Below are 17408 nucleotides of genomic sequence, written 5' to 3' on the forward strand. Positions count from 1 at the left end.
GGTCGATCTATTTAAATTCATCTTTCTTAAGCTTAGTGATAATGTCTTAAAAGTAGTGTAAAGGAACTGATGGTAAAGGGATCTGAAGTCCCGCCTAAGAGTAGAAGTTCGGGAACAGAGAGTGTTAAAGAGTAAATGCTTCTGATCCTGCTCAGTGTCTCAGGATACACCTCGATGACCAGAACCAGGGTGCGTTTGGTGCAGAAGAAGTCCAGCAGGCAGGCCACCCTGGGGTGGGCCAGGCGGGACAGCAGGTCCCTCTCCTGGAAGGCCCTGGTTCGGGTGCTGTTCCTCAGGGGCAGGAACTTGGCCGCGAAGCCCTCTCCGGTCCTCCTGTGGACCACGCGCTTCACCACGCCGAACGCCCCCCTGGAGAGCAGAGGAGACAGGATGGCTGAGGGGTCGTGGAGGTCGCTGCTGGGACAGCCCGGTGTTGAACGACAACCGAGAGCATCGTGGCGGTGGGAAACGAGCAGCCGGTTCACCTTCCCACTTCCTCGTGGATGTCGTAGACGGAGAAGAGCTTCCTCCTCCTGCCCAGCTCCACCTCCCTCTCCTCCACCTCCAGCGGTCCTAAGGGGAAGACGTACGGTCAGCCATGAGGTCGTCCTGAGCTCTGACACCATCTCCAGTTTCCCTCGTGATAATCGCAGAGCATTGCATTGATCAAACATAATGGGGTTGTGTTGCAGAAGACAAATGTCTGCAACACAACTGGTTGATCAATTAATGTGCTTGTCTTTTTGTGGTTCCATTCATCTCTCTCTCTCTCTCCTCCCTCCCCCCCCATCCATCCTTCCCTCCCTCCCCTCACTCCCCTTTCCCCCATCCCTACCTTCCTCCCTCCCTCCCTCCCTCCCCTCCCTCCATTGCCCCCCTCCCTCCTCCCTCCCTCCCTTCCCTTCTCCCCTTCCCCCATCCCTCCCCTCCCTCCACTGCCCCCCTCCCTCCCTCTCTCCCTCCCCTCCCTCTCTCCCTCCCCCCAACCTCCCTCCACTGCCCCCCTCCCTCCCCCCCCTCCCTCCCTCTCCCCTTCCTCCCTTCCCTCCCTCCATCCCTCCCCTCCCTTCCCTCCCCCTCCCTCCCTCCTCCCCTCCCCCCCTCCACTCCTCCATCCCTCTCCCCTCCCTCCCCTCCCTTCCCTCCATCCCTCCCCCCCCTCCCTCCCTCCATCCCTCCCCTCTTTCCCTCCCCCTCCCTCCCTCCTCCCCTCCCCTCCCTGTAACTCCATCCCTTGCTCCACAGTGTCAGAGCTTCAGGTTGAGCACAGCGCTGCCCGGGGCGGCGCCTCACCTTCCTCCACGGTGAGCTGGGCCTGGCAGGAGGTGTGTCCCGAGTCGTTGTAGGCCAGGCAGGTGTACAGGCCGCTGTCCTCGCCCTCAGGACGGACCACCGTCACCGAGCAGCGTGCCCCCTGCTGCCTCATCTCCACGTTCTCATTGGCTGAGAGCTCCTCCTCATCCTCCAATCACAGTGTGTCATACATTTAACATTGAGGGCGTTTAGCAGACGCTTTCATCCAAAGCGACTTACAGTAAGTACATTTGTCAGAAGAAAGAGATAAACCAATATATATCACTGTCGGTACAGTAAGGATGTTCCTAGGAACAAGTGCCAAGCACTAACAATCTCTAGGTTAACCCATTCCCCGTACACAACAAAGATAGCTAGGGTAATATTCTACACGATGCTAAGTACTATTTTAAAGTGCCAGGACGTACAACATACAATAAGGGTTTAATATTTGTGTTAGTGCCGACCTTGTACCACTGTATGTGGGGGGCGGGTCTTCCTGTGATGATGGCAGTGAAGACAGCTGATTGGCCGGGCTCCACGCACAGGCTCTCAGGGGGAACCTGAACGAAGGGAGGAGCTGGAAAAGAAAAGAAGAAATGGACTCCAGTAGGATAAGGGTTGAATGGGTCGGGTGTGTTGCTGGTTGAGTTAGGGACCAAAGTACCATCCTGGATCTCCTGCATGGGCTCTGAGATGAAGAGCTCCTCCTCCTCTCCCTCGGGGTAGTAAAGGGGCTCGTGTGTGGGGGTCTCTGTGGGTGGGGGGGTAGCTTCGCCCACTTCTGGGATGCCTTCAGCACTGCGGAGAGAGTGCATCAGCGACTCAGTATTAAGAGGAGGCCCGGGGAGAGGAGGTGATGGATGAAGCTGTACTCACTCCTCCGAGCTCCCTGGGCCGAAGAGACTCCTCACGATGGAGGTGGGACTGAAGTCCGTCTGCAGCCACTTCTTCACCAGGACGGTGGACCAGCCTTCTGAGTCAGCGTCTGGGGGAACCCAACCCTCCACCTTAGCACCTCTCAACATGTGGAGGTGGAGCGGGAATAGTAAACCATGGAAGATCTTCCGGTTGACTTAACTTTGGGGTCATATTTATAAAAACGCAATTATACTCATATGGCGAGGAGAGGATTTTTGAGAGTGGTACAGTACCTTCACCTTCACAGAGATTGAGAGAGATGGCAGGTTTAACTTCTTACCTCACATGAACCAGGGTCAAAGCCCTGTTAACCCACCATATCAACGGGATATGGACCATACCATTCCTCAGGTGGCTCTAGAAGGACCTAACAGCACATGCCCGTCTCCAGGTGGGAGAATGGAGAATTAGATCGGCATGCATCGGGAGCAGGAAGATGTTGAGATGTTGTTTCATGCACTTAGATGAGGACTTACATGAGAGGCCTCCTGCTGTCCGTCTCATGAAGGAGGAGGATGACAGTGAACATGGATGAATAAAATGGTTGACGGACGACCAGAAGGAAATGAGACAAAACAAAGGTTCCTGTGGTGCTAATTCACCGACTATGAGCAAAGGATCTGTTATACAAACCTCGCAGGATTATACTGGATTATATTCCTTTCGATGCTATTATCGTGGGATGATAGCAAAGGGTTCTTTTGAACCACAAAGATGAGAGAACAATGAAGGAAATGTCAGTCATGGGGCTTCTGGAAATGGAAGAACAGATGATGAAAACAGGCACACAAAAACATCCAATACATGACTGTATCAATGTCTTCTGATGGTGGGTGCTCAGGGGGAACAGTGACGTAGGTATGGCTTTTGGTGGAGCGGTGGTGTCGGAGGTGATGGAGGAGGTTTGGGTGGAGGTGTTGAGGTTGGGGTCAGGGGAAATGGAATGGGATGTAACCTACACCCTGCCTTCATAATAACTGTGACATGGGGTGTAAGTAAGAGAGTGAGTGAGTGAGTGAGTGAGTGAGAGAGCGAGAGAGTGATCTGTGATGGGGTCGACGACGGTGTTCAGAGGCTGGGAGATGGAGGAGGCTGAAGGAGTGAGGGGAGTTTGGGGGCATGGGAGCTGTGTTTGGTAGTGTAGGGGAGGGCGTCTGAATTTAAAGTGTTTAATGTCTATGTCCTGGTCCCAATAAAAGTATTCTCAGTGTTTCCTTGTAACACCAGGGTGTTTATAACTAAGAAACAACGCTAATGAAACTCTCTCGGGGGCCCCGGGCCCCTGTGATGCGTGTTTACCTGGCTCGTCTGGGACCGTCCTACCTTTGGGAGACAAGTCCTGCGGTTCGACGATCTCGCTGTCAATCGACGGCACGTAGGCGGGGCAAAGTCCGGCCTTGCACTTGGCGCAGCCCATCGGGTTCGAGAGCTAGAGCAGAATATTCAAGAGTATATTCAGAATATTCAGAATATGCAAGTCAAGAGATGCCTTATTCTGATGCATCTCTTGACTTGCGTCTCGTACCTCGCACTCGTAGAGGCCGACGTCTGCCTCGGTGGGGCTGACGATGGTCAGGGTCAGGATCCCGCTGCGGGCGTCGTTGGAGATCCGGTACTTACTCTGGTCGGTCAGCTCTACGCCATCTTTACCCCACCTGGCGACACAGTGGATAACTCAGGGGTTAGTCGAGTCCACGGCAACAACTGTCTTTTTGATAAGGGTTGGGGGGGGGGGGGTGGGGCTGTACCTGACTCTGGGCAGCGGGGTGGAGAGGGTGGAGCAGATGAACTGGAGGTCCTCCTCCTCCATCAGACACATGCTCTCCAGTCGGCTGAGGAACCTGGGAGGAGCTGGGGGGAGGAGGGGTGTGTCACCGTGTGACTATAGAACAGGCTGCAGTCATTACCCTACGTCGTCCACATGGATTACATGTGGCTTTCACATTTTGACCATCATTCATATATATATATTTACACTTACATTACATTTGGGGCATTTCGCAGACACTTTTATCCAAAGCAACGTACACCCATTCATGCACACATCGCCGACGGCGGAGTCGACCCCGCAGGGCGACAGCCGGCTCGTCGGGAGCGCTCAGGGTGAGGTGCCTTGCTCAGGGACACCTCGACACTCAGCTAGGAGACCGAACTCGCAACCTCAACTCAGGTGGTGATATATTCTTCACATATTTTTTCCAAGAGCTCTTTCAAACCTAATTAGCAATGTAAATAATGGGTATGATGACGAGATGCAGATTCGTGCTAAATCAAAGTGAACATCGGTGTGAACGGAGGAACGCGCCCTCACCCTCCACGGTGACGCGGGCCAGGGTGCTGGCGCTGCCCACCGGGCTGAGGGCGTAGCAGAGGTACTGGCCCCCGTCCCCCGGGGCCAGGCCGTCCAGCACCAGGCTGTGGGACCCCGACCGCCGGGCCGTCAGGATGTGGCGCAGGTCCACGTCCAGGTGGAGCCCGTCTGGGGACACACCACACCCCCACATGTTAGGGTCAGCGGGGTGCAGCCAACCACATTTACCTTCAGGGCCTTTAGCAGACTCCTTTATCCAGAGAGACTCACAATGAGCACATTTGTCCGAAGAAGAGAAACAACAATATATCTCTGTGTGTAAGTGATTTAAAAGTGAGCCCAGATACAGGTTTCTTGGGATATCTGGTCCTGCATGAGATTGCCCTCAAACATCTTTAAAATATACCTTAAAACATACCTATTTAGATCAGCACTCTCTTAAATCCATTTCATGTATTTTTACTTTATTTTCATTGCATTGCGACGCACCTTGCATTGCATTTTGCATGAAAGGCGCTGTATAAATAAAGTTTGATTGATTGATTGATTGAATGTACTTTTGGATGGCCACTTTGCAGATATGAAACAACAATCCCCCACACCCTAATATTGTGTTGTCTTCGGAAAGAACACGACAATTTTCTCAGTCTCCAGAGTCCCGTGGCGCTGTGACCTGTGACCCCGCTGGGGTGCCGTACCTTTGAGCCAGCTGACGACCGGGGTGGGGGAGCCAGTCACCCTGCAGGACAGCTGGATGGTCTGCCCCGGCCGGGTGGTGACGTCTGACAGCTGCTCCTCAAACACCGGAGGGCCTGGGACACACACCGTGGAACCACACAGGGTACATGAATAGAAAAACCTTCCAATTGTATTTTCAGAAGGATCCTCTGCGTGGATATGATGAGATAAGCATTATTAATCAAAGACCAGATGTTCGGGTTTCACAGCAGCAGAATTACAGGAGATTCATTTACTAAAAGAGCCTAGAAAAAAGGGACATTTTAATATTAAGCTGTATTTTCTTTAAATATGAAATGTTACATTTAAATATAAAAAATGAAAAAATAAAACATACGCATATGATCATTTCCAAAAAAACAGACCAGCGACTGATCAACAACTCTCCAACAGTGCTAGCAGAACCATCCTGGTGGTCTGATCCATTCTGATCAGCGGTCTGAGAGAGAGGGACTCACTGCAGCAGGTGAGCTCAGAGGTCTGATCGTTTGATCTGGTCTGACCGAGGAGGGAGGGACTCACTGCAGCAGGTGAGCTCAGAGGTCTGATCGTTTTCTCTGGTCTGACTGATTAGAGAGGGACTCACTGCAGCAGGTGAGCTCAGAGGTCTGATCGTTTGCTATGGTCTGACTGATTAGAGAGTGACTCACTGCAGCAGGTGAGCTCAGAGGTCTGCTGGAGCTCCCTGAGGTCCCGGAGCCAGGAGAGCTTGACCAGGGCGGAGCGGCCCTGCAGGGTGTAGGTCCTCACCGAGCCCCGGTGCTCGTGGCCCAGCACCCAGCTCCTCTCGTCGCCTCCCCCCCCGGGACTGTCCTTCACCTTCAGATCGTTCAGCTGGGGGGGTGGGGGGGGGAAGGGGGAGGGAGAGGTGGGGGGAGGAAGGGGAAGGGAGGAGGGAGGGAGAGGTGGGGGGAGGAAGGGGAGGGAGAGAGATTTAAGGTCTGTACGCTCAGTGTAGTGACGGTCGGTAAGACTTGAGTGTCATGATGTCATTATGGGAATATTATAAAAAGGGACGCTGAATTGTGATTTTATTCCGTTGTCCATTGTTCTGTATTCAAATAATTAGAAAATTAGAAATGGATGATTTACATTATGTATGTATATTCATTATTTTGTATAAAGCATGCTTTTTATATACATATATATATATATATATATGTATATATATGTGTGTGTGTTTAAAGAAAATAATGAATAATTGGTTTCCAAACATATTCATATCCAACAATAGTTCTTTGTCTGATAAAAACCGACATAGGACCTTGTGGTGATGATCCAGATGCTAATCAGAGTTTTCCTCTGCGTTAAGCATACACATTCTTCTCACCTTCATTTTGTTTTTGAAGCTGTAGACGTCCGTGTTGGCCCCGGGGCCCCTCTTCAGTTTACACAGGATCACACAGTCCTTGAAGAGGAACACTTGTCTCTGCTGCCCTCTGGTGGCCGTCTTCATCTCCGGCGATTCCTCCCACACTGTCAAGACCCCCTGAGAAGGGAAGGAGCGCAATGTATGTTCACAGTGAAGCGCGGACATCGAAGGCGTCCTGAACGCGATGGTGTCACAAACGTTGCTGAGGTAATGGTTAGGATAAGGTTAGCAGTAGTAGTAGTAGAGACTTTATTGTCATTGCACGTCATGCATGCATGTCACAAGTACAGAGCAACGAAATTACCAGTTACATCCCGTCCAATAAACATAAAAAGACAGTGTGGGGAGACAGGACGGAGAGACTGTCGGGGCGAATGCGCTCCCTCATTATTAGATAAGAAAAGGAAAACAAGAGGGAAAAGAAATTCAGGGCATTCCTGGCAGCCGTGGTCTACACACTTATTGTATGTTGTACGTCCTTGCAATTAGATTGTAGATAGTAGTTAGCGTTATGTAGCATCTTATCCTAGCTATCCTTGTTGTGTACGGGGAATTGGTTAACCTAGTGATTGTTAGCGCTTGGCACTTGTTCCTACGAACAGCCTTACTGTACCGACAGCGTTATATTGTTGTTTCTCTTTCTCCTGACAAATGTACAGATTGTAAGTCTCTTTGGATAAAAGCGTCTGCTGAATGCCGTGGATGTAAAGGCAGGTCCCCGGTGTGTTACCTGGCGTACAGGCTCCCCCAGGGCAGACAGCGGGGCGGGGTAGTTCTCTATCAGGGAGACCAGACGCAGCTTCTCTGAGCGCCCGGGCAGACGGGACACCATGGAGAAGGCGTCCTCCAGAACGCAGCAGGTCTGACCGCTCTGGGCCTTGTTTCGGATCAGCTCCTGGAAACACACCATCACAGCAAATAAATACAACAAATAAACCAACTAATACAACAGACACAACAAACACACAGACACAGCAAATAAATACGACACACAAACACAGCAAATAAATGCAACAAATAAACCAACTAATACAACAGACACAGCAAACACACCAACACAGCAAATAAATACAACAAATAAACCAACAAATACAACAGACACAGCAAACACAGCAAATAAATACAACAGATAAACCAACAAATACAACAGACACAACAAACACAGTAAATAAGTACCACACACAAACACAGCAAATAAATACAATAAACACAACAAACAAATGCAACTGACAAATACAACACACAAACAGCAAATAAATACAAAAAATAAACCAACTAATACAACAGACACAACAATCACACAAACACAGCAAACAAATACAACACACAAACACAGCAAATCAATAGACCAAACACACAACAAACGAATATAATAAACACAACAAACAAATAGAGCGAAGAAATACAACAACAAATATTTAATAAATACAACCAAAAAACACAACAAATAAATACAACAAACACAACAAACAAATAGAGCAAATAAATAGAGCAAACACAAACAGCAAACAAATACAACAAACCCAACAAACAAATAGAGCAAACAAACACAACACAACAAACACAACAAACAAATAAAAACACAAACCAAACAAACATGTCATCAGAGGAGGGTACTGATGTGAGCTACAGGGTTAAAGCACTGAACCATTCAGAGGTAGAGGTTCATCCTTCATGCTCTTAAGCCTAACCCTGCCATCTTTGAGGCAGCTGGAGAGCGGAGCCTGACTGATACCTTCAGCAGGGCCTGGTAGGTCTGGATGCGTTCCACGGGTCTCTGGAGGAACGTGAGGACCTCCATGGCTGTGGTCTCAGGGTTCCCCGGCTCTGATGGATCCTAGTGTGTAGAAAACAGGAGGCTACATGAAACATCTTCACCGGGATATCACCTTTCAAAAACCACCTATTTAACTGTAGTATATTGGGTAAACTAACATTAACTAGACAGACAGTTTTCACACATTATTTATTGACAACCCGAAAACGTGGCTCTCCTGCATATCGACCATACATGAACTGGCTAACTCAGGATAGCTAGCGTTAGGTTACTGTACGCAGCAATAGCACTACTGCCCCTAGTGGTCAGATGTAAGTATCCCACTCTACAACATTAACCCTGAAACACTTGGTTTCCTATGCATCGGTATACAACATGAGACATGGATTTGGGGGAGGGGGATGTTACCCTTGTGTTTAGATACTGCTGGACAGCCTTCTCAGTGACAGATGCCTCTGCCTGGGTTTGGCCCACCATGTAGTGGACGTACTTCTCAAAGTCCTCCGCCTGCCTCAGCAGATGCATGGCCACGTCGTCATCTGTGGCGCAGTCGCTCAGTCTGGGCAGCATGGACCTGGAGGGAAGAGGTTAAGGGTCAAGTCCTACATCAGCACGGGAGGCAAAGCATGTGGCTCAGGAGGTAGAGCGGGTTGGCGGTAACCGGAATGTTGCTGGTCCGATCCCCGGCTCCTCCTAGCTTAGTGTCGAGGTGTCCCTGAGCGAGACGCCTCACCCTGACTGCTCCTGACGAGCTGGCAGTCGCCTCGCATGGTTGACACCTCCGTCGGTGTGTGAACGTGTGCATGAATGGGTGAATGTGGATATTGTAAAACGCTAAAATACATACAGTTGACATTTTATCCAAAGGATCTTAAAAGTGACATGGAAAGCCTGCAGTGCTACAAACGAGTGCCACAAAGAATCAGGGAGATTTCTTCAAAGGTCAGAAATGATATAAACAAAGAAAAGACATTGCATAGCTTATTAGAACGTGTCAGACAATAAGGTGTGCCTCACCTCTCGTGGAGGAGGATGATGTCGCTGATGTTCCTGAAGACGGTCTCTCTCTGGGTGAGGGCGCTGGGCGGGACATGGGGGCCGGTCTCCAGGTGAAGAGAAGCAAACTCCTTCATCTCCTTCACAAACTCCTCCTCCCCATCCACCAGGCCCTGGATCAGTTGGCTGAAGCAGAGGTCCTGTTGTTATCACCAGTGTTATGTACTACTCTACAGACTAATACCACCTTTACCTTCCCTACTGTGATAATCAGGTTTCAGCCCTTTCCCCCGTGGTGTGATGTACTGGGGCCCGGCAACAGCTCAGGGGGTAGTGGCTCAGGAGGTAGAGCGGGTTGACTGGTAACCGGAAGGTTGCTAGTTCGATCCCCGGCTCCCCCTAGCTGAGTGTCGAGGTGTCCCTGAGCAAGACGCCCCACCCTGACTGCTCCAGACTGTCTCCCTGAGTGGTTGTCTCCCACAATCGGTAGGCAAAGTAAAACAGAGCAAAAAAGCTCAAAATCCCCTAAATGTATGCATTAGCGTCAGCTTGTATCAGGCACATAGATATCACTTTAGATGCAGGTTCTGCTTCCCTGGTGTTACGTAGATGTTGCAGACTTGACTGACCTCAGTGTCCTCCTGTACTCCTCTCCGGTCGACCCGATCCCGTCCAGATCCTCCTGAGGAGCTCTCCGCAGTGAGAACGTCTCCTGGGCCAAGTGGAGATTTAGTGTTCAGCCAAAATCTCTCCCAATAATGTGGTTTTGTTTTAAGGGAATATCCAAAAACGCATTTCAGGGTTTATAGTCGTGTTGTTGTTGTGTTCAGAACATTTCTATGGTTATCCTATCATCATTCTGGGAATTATACAAGCAAATGTTACAATTTTATTTATGGAGGTAATCAGCAGAGAATTATTATCTGTTGCATAGCCTGGAAAATGCATAAAGAGAAATACAAAGTGTTTCCTACGCTTCTCTTCTTTTCCAGATAGGCTGGGCAGACCCATCCCTGCCGTACGGGATTGTTTTTGGTGGGCTTCGTGCGAACCAACCACTTGTCCGGATGGACACAATCCAGGACCTCTACAAACTGGCCCTCCTTCAGAATAAAAGCTTCCTTGTTTCCACCGCTGGGGCTGCAGTCGGCTCGGGCCACGTAGATGTCAAAGGTCTGGTTGAATAAAGGAACGAGCAAACACCAGGCATTACCACGGATGTTTGTATGCAGACATTCTGTATGTGAATGTAAGTGTGTCATAGAAATAGAACATTTTATACGAAGAAAAATGTAAACCTCTCTTCTATCTTCATCTCCCTCGGACTCTGACCCTGAGCCGGCAGCAGCTAAAGGTGTGTGGGCACGGTGATGCTTTGGAGAGGGTGTCCTTGATACGCTCTCAAATTCACCTGGACAAAAATACACAGAAAGAAGTCATAAGCCGTGCTTCAAGGTTTGTTCTCGATGCTGATTTGTTCAGAATTGGCCTTGCTGACCTTTGACCTTCAGGAGTTTCATTTGTGGTTGTGTCTCAGTTGTCGGTTCTCTATCCTCCATCACAGCCATCTGTTCCTCTTTGGAATCCTCGCTGTGAGAATAATCTGAGGTTGGTTCAGTTGCTACAGGGCAATGGTATCATTTGAAATCGGGCTTGCAGCCACCATATCTGACCTGGGTTCAGGAGCGGTCTCGAGAGCTTCCATGTAGTCTGGAGCGGTGTCGTAGTCGGAGGGGCTGGACACTGAGGGAGACCGGGTCAGTGTAGAAGATTCACAGTTTACAAGGTGATTGAAATATGTGTACACTGGGCACATTGGATTGCTATTTAACCTCTGATTTCTAAAGAACAAGAAAGGTATTAACGATAATGACAGCCAGGAGCGCCTCAGCCAGACTAGATGCCCCCTGGTCGTGCTGACACGCTGTAGGGGCATTCACTTAAGACGCGGTTGGACACCGTGCGGTTCCCTAGGTTTGGCATTGATCGATTGCTTAGCGTGGAGTGTCATGGTGTCATTAACGCCAGAGAGTTATAACCAGTTACACTTTGAAACCATTCCCCTCCACAGCAAACAACCGCAAGGTCAGACATACCGCCCCTCCCCTTCCTAGGACGGCCACGGCGCTCTCTGCATAGCAACACAACGGAGTGGGTTACGACCGTGTCCAGGCACGTATCAAGTGAACCACGAACTGAACCATGCTACCGTTTCACTTACTGGAACTGGCAGGAATCAGCGAGGCTCGCCTCCTCTCCTGCAGAGTCATCTGGCTGTCCTGCTCAGTCAGGTTGTAGGCCTGCCATAGAGAGACGCCCTCACTCTCAACGACAAAGCCGGTCGGCTCGTTGGCTAAGGCTACCGGGGCAACTACTGGAGTCTGGGCTGGAGGCAGAGCCTGGATTGGAGGTGGAGCCTGGGGCATCGGCTTTGCCAGGGCTTGAGGCCTCTGGGGCACCGGTTGAAGTGGCATTATGGCTGCGAGCGCAGGGTGAACAGGCTTGGTGGTGGTGGCTGGGGTCGCTTGTGCTGTTATGTTACCGCTATAGGAGATCACACCAAACTTATTGACGACTTCACAGGTGTAAACGCCACTGTCCATGAGGTTCACGTTGGTGACCTCCAATACGAGGACACCGTTTTCTGAAGTCTTCATCCTGTGCCGCTGGTCGGTGATTATCTGCTGTCCGTGTTTAAGCCAGCGCACAGCCTCGAGCTTCCCCTCCGCAACACACTCCAAATGGGCCGTACCGCCGAGTTCCACGCCCTGGTTCCCAAACACCTCCTTGAAAACCGGACGCATGTCTTTACGGGCCTTGTAGCCTTTGAACGCAGCCTGAATCTTGACGGCAGCTTCCAGCATCTCGGGTTCATTGTCTATGATATCCATGATATCTTCTGGAGCTTCAGTTGGTGCCTCTGGTGGTTGGGTCACCTGAGGTAAAAGCTGGATGGGAGCAGGTTGAGTTGGCGCGTTAACGGTGAAGCCGAAAGGCTGGATGCTGCTGGAGTCCACTGTTTTCTCCGATCCGGCTATGGAGAAGGTGTCGTCTTCCATGATGAAGAGAAGAGGAATGTTATCATGGGACTCTGGTGTCTCACTCTCCAAGCGCATCGGTCCCACCGCGTGCTTTCTGCCTTCTTCCAGTTTAGGCATACTGCTTGGGGTTCCCACCAGTGCTGCCACTGGCTGTTTAATTTCTTTTAGGGGCCCCACTGGCAGCAACGGCTGTTTCATTTCCACTTCCTTCTCTTTACTCTTGACTAGTTGTTCAGCTTCCTGTTCGGTCTCGATGTCTCGTGTGACAGGTTGTTCCCTCTCACCATCATTATTCTCCTCACATTTCTTCTCGAAAGGTTTTACCGAGTCTAGAGCTGCCTGAACTTCCTTCTTAAACACAGGAATGACCAGGACCTGTTCTTCATCTTGACTCGCCTCGGAGTCTCTTGAGAACTGGCTTCCCGATGCCCTCCTGGCCCTGCCTTTGGTCCTCGCAGGTGGCCTTGGTGGTAGGGACTCTATCACGATAGGCCTCTCTTTTGTCTTTACTGTCACTTCATCCATAGCATCTGCTGAGGGCATTTTTTCAAGAGCTTTCAGTGACTTCTTCACAGTGGCTTCCATCAAAGAGGTTTCATGTGGTGGGACAATATCTTCGACAACCTTGTCTTGTTCAGGATCATCCTTAGATGGTTGCCTCTCACCTATTTCCTTGAAGCCTGACTCAGATGCTTTGCTTGACGCAGTAAGTTTCCCTTTAGTTCTTACCGGTGGTCTCAAAGGCACCTCCTCTCTCTTTTGTGCGTCATCCTCCTTTGAGGTATATGTCACAATTTGAGGTATCATGGGTTTGTTCTTGACATACTTCTGTGGTGGTTCCAAAGGCATTTGTTCAGCCTTTTTAATCTCACTTTGTTCCTGTGGAGTGGGTGTTGACATCTGATCACCACCCCTCGGTTTCTCCCAATGTGTTGATGGTAGTTTTTCTTTCTGTTCCTCAGTCTCTGTCTCCTTCTTTTGATTCATCATGGCCGGCTGCAGAGGTCTCACCATCGGTGCTTCATTTGAGGATTTCTTAGACTTGTTCTCTAGAGACAAAGCTGAAGATGAACGTCTCTTTCCTACCTTCACGGTTTGCTCTTTCTTCGCCTCAAGCTGCTTAACTTCATGCCCCTTCTCGCCATCTTCACTCAGAGACATAATTGGCACTGCGTCTCTTTCATACTTCCTCCTTGGGACCGGCTTTGGGACTTCAGGTTCCACCCTTTCCTCCAGCTCACATCCTGGGTCAGAAATGTCAAATCTCACCACCTTGGTGTCTTTACTGACTGACATACGTCTCTTGTCGACTTCCGTGATTGTTTCTTGTTTACCATCAAGCTGCTTCACTTCATGCACTTCCTCATTGTCTTCTTTCAGAGGCTTTAATGGCAACGTGTCTATTTGGACCTCATTCTTCCTCCTTGGGACTGGCTTCGGCACCTGAGGCTCCACCGTTGGCTGCGGTTCATCTTCTGGGTCAGTGATGTCAAATCGCACAACCTTGGTATCTTGAGAACCTGACATGCGTCTCTTGTTCACGTCATTGTTTCTTTCTTGGGTTCCATCTAGCTGCTTGGCTTTGGGCTCTTCCTCACTGACTTTGTTAGGTTCTATGTATGTCAATGTGTCTCCTTGGTCTTCCTGCTTCTTCCTTTGCTCAGGCTTTGACACTTTAGGTTCCAGCTTAGGTGCCACCTTTGGTTCCAGTTCCAATTCCTGGTCAGTAACGCAGCTCTGGGACAATCTCACAGGTATGACATCTTTAGTAATGGACGTGACCGGTGGAATTGGAGGAGTGTGCTCGACAACACTCTCTTCCGAAGTAGGCTTTATCTTGACCGGCTCTGTCTTCTTAGGGAGATCCAAATCAATCGCTAAACACCATTTGAAAATTTTTTCATTAGTAAGTCTTTCTTTGCAGAGATATAAACATAATTACAATGAGATTTGTTTTACAAACTCACCTGTTACAGCCAGACTAGCAGAGCTCTCTGCTCCTCCTACTAGACAGGAGTAGCTGCCACTGTCCTCTGCTTTGAGGTCCTTGATGAGGAGCTGGAGCAGGCAGCCATCTTGTTTCATCTCATACTTCCTGTTGGCTCTCAGTGGCAGCCTGTTCTTCCTCCACCTCACCCTCACTTCAGGCTCAGGAGGCTTAGAAAGCTCACAGGACAGAGAGGCAGTCTCTCCCTCCTTAGCCACTGCATCCTGTATCTCCATCTTGAAAGATGGAAGAAGTTCTAGAGAAGAGATCGATATTGAACATGTTATTATTTTCGAAATAAGGCAAATCCCTCTTCAAGGGTCAATCAAACTTCTGACGTGTCTATAGCACTTGGCATTTCAGCCACTTTACAAGACGTTAGCCAACCCTTTAGACACCATCATAAAAATTGGTTTTCATCAACATAGAAATGTAATCATGTTCCTTACGAGCTGATGACACAAACTGAGGGTTGGAGAAGGTGGTCACTTGAGCAACCAGATGATGCTGATATTATTATAAATAATATCACAATTTATTTAGGACCATCCGCACACTAGCTAACCTGAAATCCACAGATGGCTTGGCAATTATTGATGTTGACTATCACTACTTAGTATAGCTCACAAATCCCTTTTCACTTATGCACTCACAAATCTAGTTAAGTCATGGCATATACAAATTGACCATCTTAATTAGGTTTCATGGACTTTAAGATCACATATCAACAGGCAGAATATGAATTCACCTGTCACAGCCAGACTAGCAGAGCTCTCCGCTCCTCCTACTAGACAGGAGTAGCTGCCACTGTCCTCTGCTTTGAGGTCCTTGATGAGGAGCTGGAGCAGGCAGCCATCTTGTTTCATCTCATACTTCCTGTTGGCTCTCAGTGGCAGCCTGTTCTTCCTCCACTGCACCAACACTCCAGGCTGAGGAGGCTTAGAAAGCTCACAGGCCAGAGAGGCAGCCTCTCCCTCCTCAGCCTCCACATTCTGTAGCTCCTTCTTGAAAGACGGAGGGAGTTCTGGAGGAGAGATGGATATGGTTAATCTACATATATTTTGATGCTAGGCAAAGATCTTCTCAGCACATTCATAGGGCAGGCCAATCTGTCAGATATCTTTACATGTACAACTCACTCTACGCCATTGCCAATAAGATATCCAATATCTTGGACACCTTTGTACAGCTAGGTACCATCAGCATAGAGATGAACTATATTCCTGACCAGCTGATGACATCACCAAAGATGAGCATCAACCAGCTCAACTAAATAGAGCCACAAATATAGATTTTTACAACCCTAAAGAGACAGTGCACCTCTAAGAACTGGATCCCTCAGGAAATGCCATGTTTATGGTCAAATATGAGACCATGCAGCGGCTGAATTGTAAGCAGCAATTTGTGAATTTAGCATAAGTACACTTTTCTTTGACATATTTAAATATTTCAATAATTACTACAAACCAATAAACAGTGCGCTTTGAAAAGACCTTTGACTACAAAGTCTGGGATATGAACATATCATAACATGCAAAAACAACACCTTGTATCTGAGTGAGAGTCTTTAAAATGCCTAAAGATCAAGAAGGTTATGAACTCACCTGTCACAGCCAGACTAGCAGAGCTCTCTGCTCCTCCTACTAGACAGGAGTAGCTGCCACTGTCCTCTGCTTTGAGGTCCTTGATGAGGAGCTGGAGCAGGCAGCCATCTTGTTTCATCTCATACTTCCTGTTGGCTCTCAGTGGCAGCCTGTTCTTCCTCCACTGCACCATCACTCCAGGCTGAGGAGGCTTAGAAAGCTCACAGGCCAGAGAGGTAGCCTCTCCCTCCTCAGCCTCCACATTCTGTAGCTCCTTCTTGAAAGACGGAGGGAGTTCTGGAGGAGAGATGGATATGGTTAATCTACATATATTTTGATGCTAGGCAAAGATCTTCCCAGCACATTCATAGGGCAGGCCAATCTGTCAGATATCTTTACATGTACGACTCACTCCACGCCATTGCCAATAAGATATCCAATATCTTGGACACCTTTATACAGCTAGGTATCATCAGCATAGAGATGAACTATATTCCTGACCAGCTGATGACATCACCAAAGATGAGCATCAACCAGCTCAACTAAATAGAGCCACAAATATAGATTTTTACAACCCTAAAGAGACAGTGCACCTCTAAGAACTGGATCCCTCAGGAAATGCCATGTTTATGGTCAAATATGAAACCATGCAGCGGCTGAATTGTAAGCAGCAATTTGTGAATTTAGCATAAGAACACTTTTCTTTGACATATTTAAATATTTCAATAATTACTACAAACCAATAAACAGTACGCTTTTATAAGACCTTTGACTACAAAGTCTGGGATATGAACATGTCATAACATGCAAAAACAACACCTTGTATCTGAGTGAGAGTCTTTAAAATGCCTAAAGATCAAGAAGGTTATGAACTCACCTGTGACAGCCAGACTAGCAAAGCTCTCTGCTCCTCCTACTAGACAGGAGTAGCTGCCACTGTCCTCTGCTTTGAGGTCCTTGATGAGGAGCTGGAGCAGGCAGCCATCTTGTTTCATCTCATACTTCCTGTTGGCTCTCAGTGGCAGCCTGTTCTTCCTCCACTGCACCAACACTCCAGTCTGAGGAGGCTTAGAAAGCTCACAGGACAGAGAGGCAGCCTCTCCCTCCTCAGCCTCCACATTCTGTAGCTCCTTCTTGAAGGATGGAAGGAGTTCTGGAGAAGAGGTGGATTTGGAGCATTGCTATACATTTGATTTTTGGAAAATGTATATTTCGGGCATAAACATAGAGCTGGTGTATTTGTTGCATACAATCTACAGATTATTGTTACTTATTGGAGCCCATTGACTTTTATTTAGCCAACATTACTTGGTACATCTGAGTGTCATCAGCGTGACTAATTAATTACATTCGATTCCAAATTACAACTAACCAAGAGAGCATTACAGA

General features: G+C 48.7%; 1 protein-coding gene across 1 annotated transcript in view; it reads right to left on the reverse strand.

The window, feature by feature from the left end:
* Positions 1–17408, reverse strand: part of obscna (obscurin, cytoskeletal calmodulin and titin-interacting RhoGEF a) — a gene marked incomplete at both ends in the record, with an annotated part of 69067 nt that overhangs the window by 9221 nt on the left and 42438 nt on the right. Inside the window, 27 exons of the mRNA XM_079739291.1 lie at positions 169–369; positions 486–573; positions 1294–1462; positions 1761–1873; positions 1961–2094; positions 2173–2281; positions 3538–3643; positions 3740–3869; positions 3963–4065; positions 4526–4693; positions 5224–5337; positions 5914–6097; positions 6594–6752; positions 7366–7530; positions 8371–8472; positions 8821–8986; positions 9430–9594; positions 10038–10120; positions 10383–10583; positions 10707–10819; positions 10907–10998; positions 11082–11151; positions 11630–12460; positions 14417–14692; positions 15185–15460; positions 16041–16316; positions 16897–17172. Of these exons, the coding sequence (XP_079595417.1) occupies positions 169–369; positions 486–573; positions 1294–1462; positions 1761–1873; positions 1961–2094; positions 2173–2281; positions 3538–3643; positions 3740–3869; positions 3963–4065; positions 4526–4693; positions 5224–5337; positions 5914–6097; positions 6594–6752; positions 7366–7530; positions 8371–8472; positions 8821–8986; positions 9430–9594; positions 10038–10120; positions 10383–10583; positions 10707–10819; positions 10907–10998; positions 11082–11151; positions 11630–12460; positions 14417–14692; positions 15185–15460; positions 16041–16316; positions 16897–17172 (4870 nt within the window). The remainder of the gene's footprint in view (positions 1–168; positions 370–485; positions 574–1293; positions 1463–1760; positions 1874–1960; positions 2095–2172; positions 2282–3537; positions 3644–3739; positions 3870–3962; positions 4066–4525; positions 4694–5223; positions 5338–5913; positions 6098–6593; positions 6753–7365; positions 7531–8370; positions 8473–8820; positions 8987–9429; positions 9595–10037; positions 10121–10382; positions 10584–10706; positions 10820–10906; positions 10999–11081; positions 11152–11629; positions 12461–14416; positions 14693–15184; positions 15461–16040; positions 16317–16896; positions 17173–17408) is intronic.

Source organism: Pollachius pollachius (genome assembly GCF_949987615.1).
Source record: "Pollachius pollachius genome assembly, chromosome: 7".
Classification (NCBI taxonomy): Eukaryota; Metazoa; Chordata; class Actinopteri; order Gadiformes; family Gadidae; genus Pollachius; species Pollachius pollachius.